Below are 20998 nucleotides of genomic sequence, written 5' to 3'. Positions count from 1 at the left end.
CCTTCTCTAATTTCCAATTGTTTCCGCTTGTTTATTGAGCATGCTCATATCTTGTTGTTGTGGCGAATTTTCAGCGATGTGCACAGACAGACAGCTTCCCATAGTGATACTCTTGGAGCAAGATCATGAAGTCATAAAAGTAATATAAGAGGTCCTAGCTAGTGCATGTGCATGCTCCATCCATAACCACTTCTCCTGACCAATTCATATGTGGCCAGTGATTAATATGACAGGTCTGTGCATGAATAGTCTTAGATAAATGACATGTTGTACAATTTGTGTCAATGAAAATCTCTTTTATAGAGCTATAATCCTAGCTAGAGCTATCACTGTTACATGTATATATAAATACCTGTACATGTAGTGGATCCACTGGACCAGTTTATGAGCATGTACACCCTTGCATTGCATGATAGACATGAATAGTGCAGTCTGTTGCGGCGATAATTGAATGGTCAAGGGGTCAAGAGCTTAATTTTTTGCAGTCAAGGGGTCAAGCATAATATCTTAGGCTGGTCAAGCGGTCAAGAAGAAAATTGGGGGGTCAAGAATCTTGACCGCGGTAGCGAACGGTAGTGTAGTGTGCATAGTAGTGACCTCCCCCTGCATAATTTGCCTGCGCATGTGTCAAATTTTCACTGTATTTAACAGACCCCAGAGACCTCCTGATTTGTTAATTGTGCAGAATAAAGATACTGTAGCTTCTGGCCGGCCATGGATTAATATCAGTGAGTGCAGACAGCTTTATGTACTATAGATCTATCATACCTATGGCACTTGCCAACTCATGCAGCTATCTATATATTAATTTTCTTTTGCTCATTTCTGTAATCCACATCCTACAGAGAATATGTCAGACTATCTCACAATAGCAGACCTAAAAGAACTATACATAGCTACGTTTGATGCTCGAATCAAATGGCGAAACTTCTTGCTAGTTCTTGAGATATCCCCAGATACTATCGACAGCATCGGCAAAGAATGGTGCAACGATCCTGATGAATGCTATCGTGAGGGTTTGAAAGAATGGCTGAAAGGTGGGGAGAGAAGCTGGGAAGATGTTGTTAAAGCTTTGTCCTGTCCTATTGTGGGCTACAGTTACATAGCCAGGACCATCGAAAGAGATCGTCTACAGTCTGCTGTTGCAAGCAATCCTACTGAAGTGAAGTTAGAGGGTAAGCACCGGAATATACGTATGTCATAATTATGTAATGCTTATAGTTTATTAATAGTTTACATAACACTTCATAATTATAGTTTACATAACACTTCAATACATCACCTTCCCCCACTCCCCTACAAACACACAATAGTTGACCAAAATTGCCAGAGGATCAATACTGATTTAACAGTTTTCCTAGACAAGCCTCTCGGTAAAGGTGCATTTGGAGCAGTCTTCAAAGGCAGCTACAGGAGCGAGATTTGTGCGGTCAAAGTGCTGCTTCACGATGCTATGGAAATGCAGGCAAGTATTCCTGTCGGAAAAAATGAAGAAGCTAACAATGCAATTGATCATGAGAGTGATTTTCTCAAGGCTTTCCAGCACTCAAACGTTGTTCAGTTTTTAGCGACTGCTAAGCATCCCAAATCAAGTGGAACAATCCTCGTTATTGAGCTAATGGATTGCAGTCTGAGATCCTATTTCTCCGGCCTTGATGAAGAGTCCCTCACTAGCGAATGTCAAATTAGCCTCTCAAAAGACATGGCTTGTGGTCTGGCCTACATTCACAGCAAGCAGATTATCCACCGTGACCTCTGTGGTGATAATGTCTTGCTGAAGCTTACACTACCAATGCCTGTCGCAAAGATTTCCGACTTTGGTATGTCACGGCTATACGATCCCTCCAAGCTTAGCTCCACCCTCACAGCTATTGGTCACCGTAAGGGGTATTTACCTCCCGAGGCCATTCGATTGGAAGAGGAGAAATACGATAGTAGCCTGGATGTGTTTTCCTACGGGGTGATCGTGGCGCAGATTGTTTGCAAGCTGGAGACGATCAAATCAGCCAAGGATCGATTATTCCATGTTTCCCGGATCCCTGGTACAAATAAGTTGAGGAAGCTTATTGACGATTGTTTGCAAGAAGACATGACGAAGAGACCATCTGCCAGGGACATATGTGAGTCCCTGTAGTGCTAATAATTATATGTTTTTTACGCTTTGGACATTTTTTTCTATTGAACTTTTGATTCTTATAATATAGATACTTCACTGACAAGAGGCTTGGATACAGTGGAAGCAACAAAGAGGAAGTCAAATGACACTCAACCAGTTAAGAAGGTGCGTACATGCATGTAGTGTGTGAATGAGATTCCTGCCACAACTGTATCTAGCTATAGAATGCCATTGTAACCTTTTCAGCAAAGTGCGTATAGCAAAACTTATCCATGGAGTGTTGCATGCTACTAGTTAGCTCTGCACTAAAACGCTAGCTATTGGTAGCTGCAACAGTGAGAAGAAAGTTGCAAGGCTCTACTATACTGATGCTGCATGCAACCATTACTTTTAAGCTTGAACTTTTGGTATCGATCGTTTAACGACTAACAACAATCATGGTCGATTATTACCCACTCCTTGAGTTTCGTTTCACAGAAACCGGGCGACACCCCAACTTTCCCTGCATACAGCAAAAATAATATGCAAAAAAATGTTATCAAATCATGACAATTATAATGTCTGTATAAACACTATTCAGTAGTAGCTTTATGTTATGTAGCTTTGGCACCTCCACTGAGGCATCAGCACTCGCGGTGCTTTCACCTATGGTATCATTGTTGCTTACTGGTATACCAGGACCTCAAGAAAAATAAGTACCGTATATTTATCGGACAGCAAAAAATAATTATTTTAAAAATTGTCTGGGTATAATTGGAACAGATCTTTATAGAGCACGTAAAGTGTCCGGAATAATTAGAGCAAGCATACAGCTGTATGCGAGCTAGCTAAGTTTAATAGAACAGTGTGCGACTGAATAGTTGCACTATAGCTATCTAAAACTAGCTAATCCTCAAAGCTATCTATCTTGCTGGCTATAAAGCTAGAATATTTATCTCCAATTTTATTGTCCGTAAAATTAAAGTACCAGAGTGTCCGCTGTATGAAAATTGCCCAGAAAAGTGTCCGGGTAATTAGAAGTGTCCGATAAATTAGAAGATATACAGTAAGATGATTCTGCCACTGGATGAGCGCGCATGCGCATTAATTACATCCTAATTATTAAAGGGGTGTGTCTGCAAAGAGATCAAGTTCACAAATGGCTACTACCGTATAGCGGGTAATTTTCGGGGGACAAAATATTCGTGGTTTTTGTGGTTGGAGGTTTGACCACGAATATTTTACCCACAAATGAAACGACCTTGCCGGCCTACCTTTACCTACAATCCAAGCAACAACCACGAAAATATTACCCACGAAATGTCTCAATATTGCTGAACCACGAATATTTTGTCCCCCGAAAATTACCCGCTATACGGTATACATATAGCAAGCTAGCTGCTTTAACAGATCTTTTCTGACTCTTGCAGCTAACAAAAAAGCTAGCACTTTAGTGCAAGGCTAACTCATAATTATGTTGAATAGAAAGTTTGTATAGATGATGCTATGAAAGATTCCAAAGAGACTGCAATTCAATGTGAGCCATAACTCGAGAAAGAAGCTTTAATTTACTAATCCACGAGTTGAAATCCAAGAGAACATGGCTAGAAGCCTATAGAAGCTTTTAATTTTCTTCGCATTGCAACCGTTGAACAGTAATGTTACAGCTGGAACAGACACACACACAGACAGACAGACACACACACACACACACACACAGTCAACTTTACCGTATCCCTTGTGCGACTACGCCTCGAGGCATAACATTACTAACGACCTCTACCATATTGGGCATAAAATATGGGTATGGTTTCCTGTTTGTCCGTAATTGTGCCTCGAGGTGCACGAGGGATATGGTAAAGGTGACTGTGTGTGTGTGTGTGTGTCTGTTCCAGCTGTAGCGTACTGCTCAATGGTTGCAATGCGACGAAAACTATAACAGCTTCTATAGGCTTCTAGCCACGTTCTCTTGGATTTTGATTCGTGGATTAGCAAACTAAAACTTCTTTCTCGAGTTATGGCTAGTTTGACTCACATGCATTGAAGGCTGTTGCAGTCTCTTCAGAATCTTTTATAGCATCATCCGTTCGCACAAACTTTCTATTCCTTTGCACTAAAGCGTTAGCTTTTTGTTAGCTACAAGACTGTTAAGCAGCTAGCTGTAGCCATTTGTGAACTTGATCTCTTTGCAGACACATCCTTTAATAATTATTCCTGTGGATGTAATGCGCATGCGCGCTCATCCCCACATGTTAGAATCCATAATCCAGTGGCAATATTTCTTTTTCTTGAGGTCCTGGTATACCATTTAGCCACAATGATATACCATATAGCAATAGATGCATGTACACAAGTCTGGTAACAATAGATACATGTACACAAGTCTTTTCTCTGCTTGTTTAGATATATACTGTAGTACTGTCTGTGCTTTAATATACTCTGTGCCTTTGACAAAGGTTTCTCCCACTGTTTGGCTACAGGCCATTTAAATAACATGCCAGTATCGTTGAAGATTATTCATCAAGCCATCAGATAGGCTTCTGCCATTCAGCTCTTCTCCTATGATGACTGTGTCTGAAATTCAATTCTGTCAACAATTGCAATTAACAATAATAACATATAATTATACCTTCACCTCTTCTAATGGTTTTGAGCGAAAGCAAAACAACGGCGAGAGGCATTAGCACAGCGCAGCTTGTACCACTCGTAAGAGGAAGTTTTGCACAGAGTTGGTCAGTTGGGAGCACAAAGCTTGTCCCCCTTCCGAAGGTCCGCTTGTAGGAGGTTGTTTCTGCATGTGTACTTAGATAGTGATTTCAATCCGTGCCATGTGGAAGGGTTCGTTATGGAAGGTTCCACTGTAATTATATATTGGCAGATTTAGGTTTTAAAACCTTGTAGCGAACAAAAGTTATCGAGGCGTAGCCGCACGAGGGATACGGTAAAGCTGACTGTGTTTGTGTGTGTGTGTGTGTGTGTGTGTGTGTGTGTGTGTGTGTGTGTGTGTGTGTCTGTCTGTCTGTCTGTCTGTGTATTCCAGTGCTCAACGGTTGCAATGCGACGAAAAATAACAGCTGTGACCAGTGGTGGATCCAGGAAAAATGAAAGGGAGGTTCCAAACTAATGAGCGCGTAGTGTGAGTTACAGTCGCGCACGGAGCAAAAATTTTTTGGGTTACGCCCACTTCCGGTCACACGTTGTGCAGTAACACTAGGGAAAATCCCAGTCTCATCCAGGGAAAGTCCCATAATAGACTTGCGTAGCTGCTACGAACAGTCAACTAGCTAGCCTAGGCTAACCATTGACTTTGAATACTCTTTTGGCAGTTGATACATCAAAACAACAGGTACAATCATTAAATCAAATTACAAACAAACTCGATCTGATAAATAGCTAAATGGTAGCTGCAATAAAGCCATAATATAGCTATACTGAAAGGGGGGATCCGTGGCACCCTGGGATCTCCCCCTGGATCCGCCACGTACTGGTAACTATTAACAATTGCAATCAACAATAATAACGTAACATTATATTATACCTCTTCACCTCTCGAGCGAAAGCAAAACAATGGCGAGAGGCATTAGCACAGCGCAGCCTGCACCACTCGTCATACTGCCATTACTGCCAAGAATGCTTTATGCACCTATCAATGCAAAGCCCCACTACCTCCCTCCCGGGACAAGGGGGGGCTTTGTCAATTTGGAGGTGCAAAAAGGACTCTCCCCCTGGGCAATATTCTTTGACAAATCCAGTGATCCTGTTAAAATACAATATAACACTAGAATTAGCGGTGTAGAGGGTTTCTAAGAACTTCCGGCTTTGTTGAGGCGTAACACCGATTTATATTTTCATGCTAATACTGCATGCAGTGGCGGATCCAGTGCAGGGCACATGCAAGGGGCATGTGCCCCCCCCTTTCTTGCTAGAAGATCAGTAGTCACTGTAGATGTATTAGCTCGAATAAGATCTGTGTATTTATTCTAGCTCATTCTTTGCCACGAAGTGGGTGTGGCTTAGAGCAGCACACGTCACAGAATATACCTACAAGCATAATAGTATCCTGAAGAGCAAGATGACCACATGGATTTTTGCTATCTCATGCTACTATGTATGTCACAACTATTGTAGATAAGTAGTTCAATAAACCCATGACCAGAAAAGCTTACACTGATTGGGTTTTAAAAAACAGTTGACTTCTTTTTAGTAAAAATGTTTCTTAAATTCCCCCCTCTTTTCGAAATTCCTGGATATGGGTGCACGTGATCCGTTTCATGGCCGTAGCCATGCAGGGTAGGTGCTCGAACACCCCCATCCAGCCTGAGTCTAGTACAGAATGTATATTTGATTACCTATAGCTGTTCCGTGTCAGAGCATCCCATTCTCTTCCAGATCTTGCTATAGTTATAATTATGCAACCAATGCAAAAATTGTTTGCTCACTTTCATTCGACGACAAAGCTTTTACAAATGAAAGCACCGCGGGTGCTGATGCCTCGGTGGAGATGCCAAAGCTACATAGCATAAAGCTACTAATAGTTTTATACACACATTATAATTATCATGATGAACATTTTATTTGGCTGCAAGCAGGCAGAATCCAGAATCACAGGGAAACTCAAGAGTGGGAAATGAATGACCATGATTGTTGTTAAAAACAATGGATGCCAAAGTTCAAGTCTAAAATTAATGGCTGCATCAGAAGAGCCTTGCAGCTCTCTTCTCACTCTTGCAGCTACCAATATATATATAGTTAGTGCAAAGCTAACTACTAAGTAGAGTAGCAACACTCGGTGAACAAGTTTTGCTACGCACTCTTCTGAAAAGGCTGCAATGGCATTCCAAGTAAGCAAAACTATAGGCAAAACTCGAGAACGAAGCATTATTTTGCAAATCCACGAAATAAATCCAAGAAAACAATGTCATGACTAGAAGCCTATAGAAACTCTTATTTGCACTTCATTGATCCTTGAGCAGCTGTAGCAGTCTACACACACACACACACACACACACACACACACACACACACACTCACACTCACACACACACACACACAAACACAAACACACGCACCGAGGCATAAAAATCTTCCACATTAAATTTTAACTAGTAACTTGTTGTTGTGGAGGCTGTACAGTAGAGCCTCACTATTCCGAATACATGAAATTTCCGGATTAAAGGATGTCATTAAGTGATTATGAACAAATAAAATTACTGTGGCCAGCAGGGAAGCTTCATAGCTAGTTTATCTCAACTTTCTCTCTGGAGTCTTTAGTTGTGAGCCTTCTTAGTTTTCTTTGTAGTGGCCATGTACATGTACTGAGAGCATGTTATTATGTCTCGGTGCGCATGCGCAAGCTAGGTATATACAGTACAGTGACGGATCCAGGATTCTTGAAAGGGTGGTTCCAGGGCTCTGAGTGGGTTACCTAAAAAAAAGGTTGTCATGCACTTCTTCGAAACAGTGGGCATGCGTATTAACACACCGAATTTTTTCCTAAACAAAAGGTCATCACTTTTCATAAGCAGTCTGCATGCACTATACGCTGGAGAGTTTTTAGCCTTCATAGTCACTGAAACTGCACAGACAAAGCTTCGCAGGACTAACAAGGACTAAAGGTAAGTGAGAAGTGCATGTGAAAGCTAGTAAGAAAGGAACAACTTGCTAACTAGTTGCTTGAGCCTCCCACTCACTTCTTTCTCAAAGGGGGGTTCAATTGAACCCAAAGAACCCCCTCTGGATCTGCCACTGCAGTAATGCGTTTATGTGTGTGTGTATATGTGTTCGTTCTCGAGTTATGCCTATTTTTGCTTACTTGGAATGCCATTGCAGCCTTTTCAGAAGAGTGTGTAGAAAACTTGTCCATACAGTGTTGCTCTGCACTAGAACACTAGCTATCAGTAGCTGAGAAGAGAGCTGCAAGCAGCCATTCTTTAGACTTGGACTTTTGGCATCAATCCTTTTTAACAGTCGATCATTACCCCTCTTTCTAGGTTCTCTGTATCCTGCATGCAGTAATGCAAAAATGTTCATCATGATATAATGTGTGTATAAAAACTCATTACGGTGATTACACCATTACGGTGATTACACCCATTACGGTGAGTACATAAATTACGGTGATTACGGTGATTCCATTCATTACTGTGATTACACCCATTACACCCATTACGGTGATTACTGTGATTACACTCATTACGGTGAGTACACTTATTACGGTGATTACAGCCATTACGGTGATTACACTCATTATGGTGAGTACACTTATTACGGTGATTACAGCCATTACGGTGATTACACTCATTATGGTGATTACATACATTACGGTAAACAGTGATTACGTCCATTACAGTGATTCATAACATCATTACAAGACATCACTGCATTATTTAGTGCTTTCATTTTCTAGATACACTTTACATGAGCCCATGCACTACCATACTGATAAATACAGCATACCTGCATGAAAATGGAGATATTAATTTTGAATAAAAGAAGGTAGTATAGTCAGCACATGAGCTCCTGGTATATATAAAGCTTTTGACTTGTTACTATACTGTCTCCACTAGATGTATTACAATACGGTGTGTCTCAGACATGCCCATCTCATAAGTGGCCACAAGGTGTTGTGACGTTACTGCTGCAGTCATTTAAAGATGGTTGAATTGTTTAGGTTAGAGAAGTTGAGCCCGAGCGGTCATCTGCCTCGTGAAAGCGATTGCAAATCTATATATAGAAACGCTTTCTAATCCAGGCTGTAGTCGTTTGGAAACCCCCTGCATGTGCAGAATGTCCTGAAAATGGCTATATACTTGGAGAAAATGCTTGGCAAGAAACTTACTTACTTACTCACTTTCAAGCAAAGTGCATGCAGTCATTTTGTTGAAATAGTGCAATTTTTAAAATCATTGAAACTTTCATGGATAATAAAATGAGACACATACAAATTAACAAAGTAAGGGTTAAATAAACATATCTGTCCAGCTAGTGATGTGGCCTTTCTCTGCGCTCACTACATCAGTAAGAGATCTCATGTGTGTTTTTCTTGTTGGTGGTTGCGGCATGAACATGGGTGGATAAGACGATTGAGTAAAGTCGAAACATTTTTCTGGGTGTCGCTCAGCATATCTTACAGTAGTACCAACCTCTTTCGGCTATTTGAAACAAAAAGAACAACACTTCTTAAACAAATTCTAATTTTGTTCAGTGCTTTAAAAATGAAAGCACAGCGGATGCTGATACCTCGATGGTAGGCGCCAAAGTTTACGGCAATGAGCTACATGCAGTACTAGCAGACTATACTTATTAGTAAAACATATATATATAGGATTGGCAGTATGTTCACCTGTGTTTATATTAATTTTTGACTCATGTTCAAACTGTTCTATCTCTGCCAAACAGTCTCAAGCATCTTGGAAAGTAGATAGTCCTCCTGACAATCCTACACTGAAATTTTTCCTGGATTATGATGTGGTTCACTCAGTTTTAACTGTGCATTTATTGTCAGCCTGCAATCTTCCTGCAATGGATCGTTGTGGTACTAGTGATCCCTATGTGGAAATTATCCTGTATCCAAATCAAGACAAAGCTAAATCAAATATAGTTGAGAAATGTTTGAATCCGATTTTTGACGAGAAATTTGTATTCAAAAATGTGTATCCATGTGATACAGGCGACATGATACTGCAATTGTATGTCTACGATCATGACACAAAGATTGGCGGAGTGACCATTTCTCTTGAAGATGCGGACTTCACAGGAAGTACGATGTATTTTGATAATGAAGTCCATAAAAAAGAAAAGAAGGTATGTACAGTTAAGTATACAGCAATCATAGCATGCATTGTAGAGCGTTATTCAGGTTTTGTTCAATTGCACAGGCAGACAGCAGCGGAACCATTCTTCTGTCCCTCGCTTATGATGATTACGTCAACAGTTTGAAGGGTACGGTGATGAAATTGACGAACTTACCAAAAAAAGACATAATGGGCACATCAGGTTGGCTAATAATGATGCCTATTTAAATTAATATTCCTGCGTATACATAAACATTGTAGTGTTACAAATTTAACTCATAATTATTCTCTTTCAGATCCATATGTAAAAGTCAAGCTTCTCTACAAGAAGAAGATATTAAGGAAGTGGAAATCAAGTCAAAAGACGAATGACCTCAACCCTGATTTCCACGAACCCTTCCAGTTTGACCTACAAGATCTGTCTATTAATGACTGTAAATTGTGCTTTACAGTTTATGACTACGATCACATGAAGCTAGATGATTTAATTGGCAGAGTATACATTGGGCCAGATGTAGCCCAGAAGGATGCGAGAAAGCACTGGGAAAAAATGCTAGTCTCTCCGCAAGAAGTTTGTCGCTATCATTTCCTGTGGCGGCCCTGACTGTTAAGACTGTTAATTGGAGTGGATATTAGTGATTATCTTGTGTAGATTTATGGTTATAGTTTATCACTAGACCCACATTTAATTATGAGATTGGACCTATATACCTAGCTCCAATGTATAACTTTGTCATTGCTCATAATTTCTTATACCATTACATGTATTCCTTATCTTAACCTCCTGTATACAACCCTTTCAGTGTCAGTTCAATTCAACAAAATATTTAAAAATTGCTATAAATGGTGAACGCACATCGATCGTTTAGTGTTTTTTTTCGTAGAACTAAATTTTGCGAATTGCAAAAAATAGACATCAATTATGATAGAGGTTCAGGTTCAAACAACACACCAATTGTAGTGTCGACTACAAAGAGAATACTCTACAAAGAAGGATACTGACCGAAAATCCGTCTTGGTACGTTCGTATCGACAAGCTTTATTTTCTTCTTTAGATGAAATGAATATTCATGTATAATTGTAAATAAATAATAGAACAGTGTGCAACTAGAGGAGGTTGTACATGCGTTGTCATTCATGTGACTTTTCTAAGGTTTTTTCTCACGTTACCATAGATACTGATATTATTTTGTGTGTGTGTGTGTGTGTGTGTGTGTGTGTGTGTGTGTGTGTGTGTGTGTGTGTGTGTGTGTGTGTGTGTGTGTGTGTGTGTGTGTGTGTTTATTGCCTGTGAATGTCTTGTCGAATATTCATGTATAATTGTAAATAAATGATATATAGAACAGTGTGCAACTAGAGTAGGTTGTACATGCGTTTTCCTAAGGTTGTTTCTCACGTTACCATTATTATAGATACCAGGGGCGGATCCAGGAAAAATGAAAGGGAGGGGCTAGTAGAAAGGGGCATGCAAATGCCTTACTACGAATCCAATTTAGCAATTTGTGTAAGTCAACACACTATTGCAAGTTTAAGTGCACATGCACTAAAATGATTGTTTTGCTTACGTGTAACAGAATCAAAACAAAAACAAACACAGAGTACTACGCAAACGGAACAGAAACTTTCTAGTGTATTTTGTCCCCAAGTTTTGTAGCATAATTTCATTCTGATAAGCATGGGAAAATGAGTGTAACTAAGTTAAAAACTGTATCGATCACGTGATCATGTTGAACCTCCTCTGCATGGACCAGAGGAGGTGCGAAGTACTTGACCTTGGTCAGTGCTCTTTCAGACTACTTTTAGCCAAGTTTAGTTTATAGTGTCTGTAAGCTTAAAATGTTCCTTTTCAGTTGGTTTAAGTTATATGTATGATTTATGAGACTACATACAGGTTATTTTCGAGGATCGAGGTTCAAATGACCACACCACTACAGTAGAGAGGTCAGTAAACCAATTTTCGATGTCAATTAACTTAGTTTCGCACTAGCCCCAAGAACGTCATAGGTCGAAAACATGCATGCATGGGTCTGGAGAATTTCCTATCAATGAGTATTCCTGCATCGTTGATCCATCCTGATTTAAGCACTGAGCATGGAGGACTCGAGAGTTTCTCAACTACATCATTTGAACTGTATGGTGGCCGATAGGAGTCACCCGCTTGCCGCCCTCTTATGCCGCCACTAAATATGGCAATACCACTTGCGGTAAAGGGTCACCGCCTCCTCCATTACTCGTTCGAAAATACCGTGAGCGGTAAATAGTTACCGCCTTATTTATGATTGAACACAAGGGATAGGTGTAATACATAATAGCATACTAGTGCAGCATAATTAGCTATAGGTCATGCAATAGAGTTAATGTTTCTTCCGGCGTGTTGAATGACATGCGGCCAAGCCTGACATCCCGAACGAAGTCCGTGCATACCATAATTATCGTCATTGCTGTATAATTTTACATTTGTTGTTAGCCCCAACTGCTATGTATGCTAGGCATCCCAAACAAAGTCTGCACATACCACATCGTATTCAGATTGTTAGCCCCATGTTAGCCTCGACTCCAGCCTCAGCGGCCTGGAATCGAGGCTAGCCCCATGTGTGCAACTGCTGTGTATGCTTGGCTAGACGCCCACGAGAAGACCGATCTAACGAGTGGGATTTCGATATTAAAGCACGTGATAAGTTCTGGTATTTTACCGTATTACTAGAATGTTTTTCGAGCATCAAACATAGTTATGCGAACTTTGTGAGGGTTGATCAATTCGCAACAATAAAATCACAAAACCTAAATTATTACTAGTAAATACACACGCTTAACATGCATAATTATGTGCTGTTTTATTATTGTTTACTCGAGGACGGTAGATCTACTAGAAACCTGAAGCTGACACAGCTTATTTGGCGGTTCTTACATCCAGTACCTTATTAACTAAGCGCTTGCAAATTAATGCAAGCGTCTCAATCTTATCATGTAAGATTTTCTTCATTTTTTCACGTTAAGTTCAACATAAACTAAATCAGAGCTTCCCACAAGGCACCTGCGTATAGTGTCTACGTATTTACCCTAGTTACGATGTACCACCACCTCAGTACAGGATGATGTATAAGTGTGAGACCATGCATAAAAAGCTTTCTAAAAAAGTTTATCATTATAAACAAACCCCCTACAGGTCACAAAGTATGTACCTCTCATAATGACATTATTTCCATAGATTCCAATTCTCTTAAAACCAGAGGCAATAAATTTGCTTTTGCATTTATGAGAAATGCTGTTGGACGGTCCGAAATATCACTTTATATTACGACGAAACAAGATGTGTCTGCTTTAACTATTGAAACGAGGCTTCCTGGCTTGGTTGGATTCAACGAGGTATCACCTGACAGTAGATTGTTCTCTCGTACTGGCACAGCACAGAGGGGGGGTATTTCACAGTCATTCAATTGCAAGCTGGTGGAGTGAGTAACGGACGGCCAGACTTATCAGTACAGAGTGACGGCGATAATGATGGATCTACAAATGATAGACAAAAAGGACTGATTTTAACCCAAATGATGAGCTCCTCGTATATGCTCTCAGCAGTAATAATGACATGGCCTCCTCAGCTGATGCCTTCATGGCTATTAACTGTGTCGAGTTTCCAACAGCGAAAGATTACCAATATTTCATATTCTCGTCAGATGCAAATGGTGGAGGAACTTTTGAGAGTCAGTTTCTCATCACACCATGTCAGGATGACACACGTATTCAAATGATAACATCACAAAGACAGCTTCATCCCTCCTGGGTGAGACCAAACCCTGCTATCACTAACACTCGGGTAGAATCGACATACAGAGTGCACTTCAATCGCTTCGACACTCTGATGCTTAGTAATGTGAATGATTTAACCAGCTCTATCATTACATCTGACAAACCTTTGTCTGTTTTCAGTGGCCATCAATGTGGAAAACCTACCAACGATGGAACTTGCGATTATCTGGTAGAACAAATTCCACCACCACGGTGATATGTTTTTTCTTGCACCATTTGATCTTCGACAAAGTGGTGAAGTATATAGAATTGGTACTGTCAGCGATGAAGCCTCTATACAAGTGAACTGTCTATGTGAGCCAGTCTCTGCTAGTAGTAATGGTCGAAGAGTCCTCCTATCAGGCTTTGGTCGGTCTATGACCGCTGTTATAAATCGAGGCCAATATGTGGAGTGCAGAACACCACATAACAGTCGTACATTTTGCAGCGTCCAGTCAACACGTCCGATTACAGTGATGAGCTACACCCTTGGAAGTTCAGTCGATAATTTGAACTTCACTAATCTAATCATCAGTCCCTCGATGGTGTACATACCACCTGTCGATTCCTATCTAACTCGGTACAGTCTCACAAGTCTGTCAGATCCTTCTTCTGTGTCCTTAAGCTATACTCTCCGGGAAAGTGATTACGAACCAAACACTCAAGGATTACTAGTCAATGGAGATGCATACACACCAACTGATGGTTTCACTACCATCGATTGTAGTGTGGACTGTATTGCATCAATGGTGTGTGGGCGGGGAGCTACTGGAGTCTTCGGAGTAGATGAATTTGATATACATTTTTCTAGTGATGTACCGTTCTGGGGATATGCATACGGTTTTGCTAAGGAAATTTCATTTGCTTACCCTCTTCCATTTGCGATGAAACCAATAGGACGTAAGTTCTATACCACCTAAAATGTGTCCTTAATTTCACTTCACTTCTTTCCTCTTGTAGTGGCTTGGATTGAAGCTCAAGACATGAATGTTTTGGAAACAGTGGGTCAAGTGGATATGGAGTTCTTGATAACAAGGGGGGACCGTTCAACAGTAACAAGAGCTTTTGCTGTTACTAGAAATTTGTCTGCAACAGAAGGTAAAATAATGTAGGGCGAGCAATAAATACATAGGCTACCGTCTTTCTTCTAATTAATGACAGCACCACTCCAATAGAATCAGAACCCCAGAGGAGGTCCGACTAGCATTAATATTTGCTGAATCAGCATTTATTAATAAAACTTGCCTTTACAGATGTTGTTGAGAGAGTTAGCTCCTATTACTAGACCTAACAATACAAGACAGAGGACTAAGTCTAAGAAGAGTGCAACACGTACCTCTAAAGACAAGTTTTATAAAAATACTGATTCAGCAAAAATTAATGTTAGGTGCACGGTTGTCGGACCATAGATTGAACAATTGGCCAGGAAAACCACAAAAATAGCGTGGAAAAACTACCAGCCAAAAAATTAAGGTATACATACATGTAGCCTTAGATATGTAACGGATTAGTGTAGTATGCTCTTCTTGCCCCAGTCCGCTTTCTTGTTTCTACGCTTTTTGGTGTTTCCCCCAGCCAATCCTATAGCACATTGCAAATGTTTTTGTGGGTCTCTATTTACCATCATAGAAACACAGACATTAGGAACTTGTTCTACTGTGAACATGGAGTGCATGCCAATTAAATCCTAGTTAAAAGACAATGAATGTTGTAGATTCCAAACATTTTTTTCACATGCAGGAGAGGACTGTACTTTAACTGGTGTACGCCCAGGATCAGGCAATAGTAACATGAGATGGAGACGCCGTAATTCAGCTCCCGTTAATCGATTTATCGTGCCCATAATTGATGATGACATTCCGGAACCAATTGAAAAATTGGAAATATTTGTTGAATGTGATGCTAGTGAAAACTGTTATTTACCACGACAAAGTTACACCATCACCATTATAGACGATCAAGGTACGTACGTATACAGCTGTCACGCTTAATTATCATTAATGTGTCCCTACAATCACTATATACCGTATAGTGCGAAATTTTTGAGGCATGCGCATGCACTTATATTTCGTGGAATGGCCTCTAAAAGCATTTCGTTGCACAATGTTCGTGGGAGACAGCTTACCGGAAGCCATGTCTTTAATCTTTGCACGTTACAGCTATTAAAGAACAATTTTCCTGGACTTAATTTCTGTGTAGGATTGCCAACCCACGAAAACGGCGAAAATTAAGCCCCTTTCTATAGTTTGTCGATTGTATGATTTACGTCTAATGATTGCTGTTGCAGTTCAAAGAATATGTGTTTATATATACCCATGCAGTTGATGGTACTTATACATAGAAATCAACCCTAGGTCCCAATCCACATTGGTTCCACTTTTAATTGATGTTCAAGTAACCTACATACGTATGCATGCAGGTCAAGTGTAGAACACTTCTGGGTTCTTAGACGGTCACCAAAATGTGTTGATTTTAGAGTTTAGATTATTATTTGAAACGTTCTTAGACTACTGTTACAATTTATGTTGCTGATGTTGAATGTACGCAGGTCAGTGTGATCATCTTCCCCCGTTGTCCAATGGAAACATCTCCTATAGTTTTAATGGTTACCCTCTGAGGCCGTATGGTACTGTTGCCACTCACACCTGTAATCAAGGATACACTCTCTCTGGAGATGAAAACAGGACATGTAACAACAGTGAATGGTTGGGTACAATGCCGACATGTAAAGGTATGGTTCATTGCTGCATTACACCTAGAATTGTTATTTTCGCACTGGCCTAGTAAAAGTATAATAATCAAATATTTCCGGGCAGGTTACAGTCGTCTATATAGGCCTTATTTCGAGGCTATATGTGGGACACTGTTACATATATAGCCTCTATTTTCTACCAAGCAAATCTCTGGTACTTGGCTTTTACCTAGTTTGATTTTTGAATTCAACAAACACAAATTAAAACTCAAGGTTTTGTTCATTATTGTAGCCTTTTGCCGTGACCTGCCTCCAATTGACAACGGTGTCTTGGAATACGATATGATGGAAAGTCTGTTTAATGCCACTAGACCGAATGGAACTGTTGCAATGTACACTTGTGACGATGGATTGAGGCTGGATGGAAATGCCACTAGCTATAGGATATGTGACACTGGAAATTGGACAGCCACAGAACCTGTGTGCATAGAAAGTAAGCCCTGGGTATACTACATATGTATGTGTGCCTTGTATATACTGGTGTATATATATTCAGTGTAATAGCAGTAGTCCCGTGACAAAATTAGTGTACTTTTTTATGACAAGGAAATAGGCTTAGGTACAATTCTTTCTCCTGTATAACTTAATTCAGTTACATGCTTTGTATATTGTCCCCAAATTGTTTGAGTTCCTCTGTAGTTATTGCCATTCTGTTGACATAAAAATTATACATAATTGCCTGATTTTATCCCTAGACCCAACAGTGTCCACGGCTCGGTCAATCAGTCAGGGAGGTGACCCTGTGATTATCAGCGTCACCGCTGTCATGGTTGTGGCTGCTCTTGCTATATTGGCGATAGTTTGCTGTCTCTGTACGAAAAGGTCGGTACGAAACAAAGTAGAAAAGTTAAGAGTGTCTACTATAAGGTGAGCTCTTTACGATGGCTGAGCCATAAAAGTAGAAAAGGTGCCCCAACAGTGTCTGCATGTATAGTATAGTATTTGAACTGTGGTAGCTACTGTGCTGTGTATATTATTGCCATTATAAACCTTTTATAGAATGAGGAAGTTGTCTGGCCCAGGAACTCTTATAGGTATGTATATATACTGTATGTTGCATGTGTATGGGCATTCAAATCAATCTCATGCATTTCTCATTCTGCAGAATATCAAACGCGGGAGATTTTGAAGTATGTTCCAGAATCAATGAGAATTCCCAGCTCTAATCTGAAATTGCAAGATGCAGTTGGTCAAGGTAACTACGTAATGGATAGATCCCACTTTTCTTTGGCGAACTATAGTTACCAGCCAAGAACTATCATAATTATAGTTTGAACACCTTCAAGTGCATGGGATCCACATTACAAGAATATTATTAGTAATGCTTGTCAGACTTCATTCTCTTGTCCATCTCTGGCAGTTTGATAATGTTTGGTTTATTCCCATTTCTAGGAGCCTTTGGGATTGTGTACAAAGGATTACTAATGGACTGGAACAACGTTGCCATGAGGGGTGTGGCTTTGAAGACACTAAAAGGTTAACTATAAATTATAAGCATATATATTTCATATATACCCGTGCGTTTTTGAAACAAGTCTCCCGGCAGAGTTTATATGTGTACCTCCAAACTTTCTCTTGTCTAAGAGCGGACACATGCACAAGTCCTATAGCTACTTATGAGTATAATTTATTATAATACCCCCCTCCTCCCCCTCTCCCCAGGTCTGTTCACTCAGAATGACGTACAGAGCATGGTGAGTGAGATCACCAAAATGCAAGAATTCCACCACCCTCACGTCATGCCTCTGATTGGGGTGTGTCTTGATGCCGAACCCGGTGTTTCCATGGTGATGCCTTATATGACGAACAGGAGTCTACTAGACTATTTGAAAAAAGAGAGCACATACGTAAGTTGATAGGCCTTGCAAAGAGAATGTATTGTCATGTAGTTTTGTAATGAAATTCCTAACTCATAATTATTATTGACCCTCGAAATTCCTGGAGTTTGCAAAGCCTTTGCAAAACATCTATAAAAGCGTTGCACGTTGCACGTTCTTTATATCAGTACTAATACAGACTACAATGTGTCACTATTTTCCATATAAGGAACACACAACGCGCAATGTTTTAAGTTTTATCGAAAGCTATAATTATAATTGTTTATCCTGGCTGTATTATAAGAGTGACCAGCATATAGGGTGACCACAATAACTGCATGATTGTGCTAATACTTGCTCGGCCGTACTGAATTTTCATTTTTGGCATGGAATTCAAAATACCTTCTCAGAGTCCTCTCCCTCTGCCAACTCTGGAAGAGGTCTATCGGGTATTACAGATTCGAAGAATTAGGACAACACCATACCACCCCCAGACAGACAGCCTAGTCAAGCGATTTAATGGCACACTAAAGAGCATGCTGAAGAAGTTCACTAACCGAAACGCAACAGACTGGGACGAATATTTGCCATACCTCCTGTTTGCTTATCGCGAGGCTCCTCAAGAATCGACTGGGTTCTCACCCTTTGAGATGCTGTATGGCCACAGAGTCCGTGGGCCACTTGACATTCTGTGCGAAGGATGGACTGACGAAAAAGCTGAAGAAGTACCGGCGATTACTCATGTAGTTACAATGAGAAACAGTCAGTGAGATGCATGGCTAAGCTAGCTCAAGACAACCTCAAGCAGGCACAAGGAAGACAGAAGAGATACTACGACAGTGGAGCTAGACTCAGAAGTGTAGAACAAAGGTGACGAAGTCTTTGTCCTTCTACCAATGCAAACCAACAAACTCAAGCTTGAATGGAGAGGCCCATACAAAGTCACTCGGAAAGTGACAGATGTCGATTATGAGATTCAAACGCCCGGAAGGAGACAGGAAACCAAAGTCTACCATATCAACATGATGAAGAAGTGGAACTTGACCCAAGTCCAGCCAATTATGCAACAGCACTTTCAGCAGAGTTAGAAAGCGAAGATGAAACTGAAGGGTTACCCCCTACCAGTTGTGATGTCGGTGAACGAAGTCGATGTGGCGACTCGTACTCCTCCATCTAAGGAAGGAGGAATGTGATGTACTTTGTGCTATGGACTATTGGTAACATAATTGGACAACTCTTTGGATCATTGGTTCCAGACTGTTCTTATTTATTCTAGATTGTTCTCAATAGACTTAGGGATTTTCTAGTTGTTTCTTGTTCTTTTATTTGTTCTAGATCATTCTAGATTGGTATATAAGCAGGTGTGTTTTTGTTATACAGTGTGTTGCAATTAAATGTTGAAGGTCATTCTATTGTGATTACGTTCCGAATACAAGGCATACCGCTCGGCTTTGTTACAGCTAGTGTAATATATTTTGCCAGAACTACACATATAGAGTTAACTGACACATACTGGGCTCAATCTATAGCTAGCCTTATTAGAGTACAGTATACATGGAGGAGCAGGTAAACCTTGCAAAACTGGGCTGGAGTCGTTTGCGCCTGACGAAAGTGAAGTTTGAGTCAGCAATGAGCCCCATCCACCCCAGAAAGCTATATAATGTTGCGTCATCATATTCGCAGTGGGCCACCATTGAACTTGTAAACCTGTGTAGATCTAGGTTATGAAAACATTTCCCGGGAAAGGAGAATCTGCCGATAGTACCTCACAGAAAAATTTCTCATCGTGAGAACATCGAGAACACTTAGACTTTATACTTACATGTAATAGTTGTACCATGGATATCTGCGCCCGAGGGAATACATATAGAACTGCCCTCGGTAGTACAATAACAATACACATGCAGATATCCATGGTACAGGTTAGGTACGCGCGAGTGACTGGAAAACTGCCTATAAGTCACTTGACTCAGCAGAAGTGTATAGATCATACGACACTACCAAACATGAATATCATTATAGAAATGTGATTAAATTTTGCTAGAATGTACTGAATCCCCTGAAGTGTAAGTGCGGTTAGGGCTAATATGACGTTGAGCAATCTGATAGACTGCAATGCTTGTTGCAGCAGAGACGAGTGACTGATAGGCAGTTTGCCAGTCGCGAGCGGCTGTCGCCGCCAGTCTAAGCAATTAGAAGCTGTTATCTAATCCATTTACAACTGAGTAGTAGTAAACACTCTTTGATTCCTGCTGTGCATGCACTGTGCACATTAATTTTTTGTGTTCATTTGACAAACCACATTTACAACTTCAGACAACCCAGTTCCAATGTGGTCCGGTAGTTTTAGTGAATCTGATTGGATACTGAAGAATTGATCTTCACAATGTGATCCAAGTGTGTCACAGTAGTGCATCTATAAAAGAGGGGGTCCTTTAAGGGTGCATGGAGGATGGTCTTCAGGCTGACCACAGCCAATGTATACCCTAGGGTACATGGGATTTGTACCCTGGAGTATCCTGAGAGTTTCAATGGATACTCCTTGGTGTCAGAGCACATCATGGTACAAGCATGCATATACAATCTTTATAGTCACTTTGTGCCTTCATACAATATATTTTGTGTAAATACTGAATTGTGAATGTTTGTAAACAATTGCTAATTAGTGGGGGTGGTCAGTTGCTAGGTTATGATGATGTTGTCATGGCACCCCTGGGTTTGAAGTGATTTCAATGTATGGTTCAAGAGATATGAA

The 20998-nt window shown here is 40.4% G+C and overlaps 2 protein-coding genes across 2 annotated transcripts; both read left to right on the top strand.

The window, feature by feature from the left end:
- The first annotated feature begins 607 nt into the window (after positions 1-607).
- On the top strand, positions 608-10740 carry LOC135344583 (uncharacterized). Its single transcript, XM_064541814.1, has 7 exons — positions 608-728; positions 846-1175; positions 1314-2120; positions 2205-2281; positions 9494-9898; positions 9973-10090; positions 10185-10740. The coding sequence occupies exons 1-7, from the start codon at positions 623-625 to the stop codon at positions 10490-10492; spliced, it is 2151 nt and encodes a 716-aa protein (XP_064397884.1). The 5' UTR covers positions 608-622; the 3' UTR covers positions 10493-10740.
- A 2345-nt stretch (positions 10741-13085) lies between these two features.
- On the top strand, positions 13086-19696 carry LOC135344578 (uncharacterized). Its single transcript, XM_064541810.1, has 11 exons — positions 13086-14574; positions 14635-14772; positions 15415-15636; positions 16223-16405; positions 16659-16859; positions 17122-17293; positions 17426-17460; positions 17532-17621; positions 17819-17902; positions 18089-18273; positions 18654-19696. Exons 1-11 carry the CDS (start codon positions 13893-13895, stop codon positions 19011-19013), a joined length of 2352 nt encoding a protein of 783 aa, XP_064397880.1. The 5' UTR covers positions 13086-13892; the 3' UTR covers positions 19014-19696.
- Positions 19697-20998: the final 1302 nt, after the last annotated feature.

The sequence above is a fragment of the Halichondria panicea genome, chromosome 11 (genome assembly GCF_963675165.1).
Source record: "Halichondria panicea chromosome 11, odHalPani1.1, whole genome shotgun sequence".
NCBI lineage: Eukaryota > Metazoa > Porifera > Demospongiae > Suberitida > Halichondriidae > Halichondria > Halichondria panicea.
The sequence above is the reverse complement of the archived record's forward strand: the minus strand, read 5'-3'. Positions and strand labels throughout refer to the sequence as shown.

Excerpts from the sequence above, each read along its gene's own strand:
- LOC135344583 (XM_064541814.1), top strand. The coding sequence starts at position 623 with ATGTGTCAAATTTTCACTGTATTTAACAGACCCCAGAGACCTCCTGAT. Across the intron at positions 2,121-2,204 it reads ACCATCTGCCAGGGACATAT|ATACTTCACTGACAAGAGGC; the intron begins GTGAGTCCCTGT and ends CTTATAATATAG. Across the intron at positions 9,899-9,972 it reads TCCATAAAAAAGAAAAGAAG|GCAGACAGCAGCGGAACCAT; the intron begins GTATGTACAGTT and ends TCAATTGCACAG.
- LOC135344578 (XM_064541810.1), top strand. The coding sequence starts at position 13,893 with ATGTTTTTTCTTGCACCATTTGATCTTCGACAAAGTGGTGAAGTATAT. Across the intron at positions 16,860-17,121 it reads AGAACCTGTGTGCATAGAAA|ACCCAACAGTGTCCACGGCT; the intron begins GTAAGCCCTGGG and ends TTTTATCCCTAG. Across the intron at positions 17,461-17,531 it reads TGGCCCAGGAACTCTTATAG|AATATCAAACGCGGGAGATT; the intron begins GTATGTATATAT and ends CTCATTCTGCAG.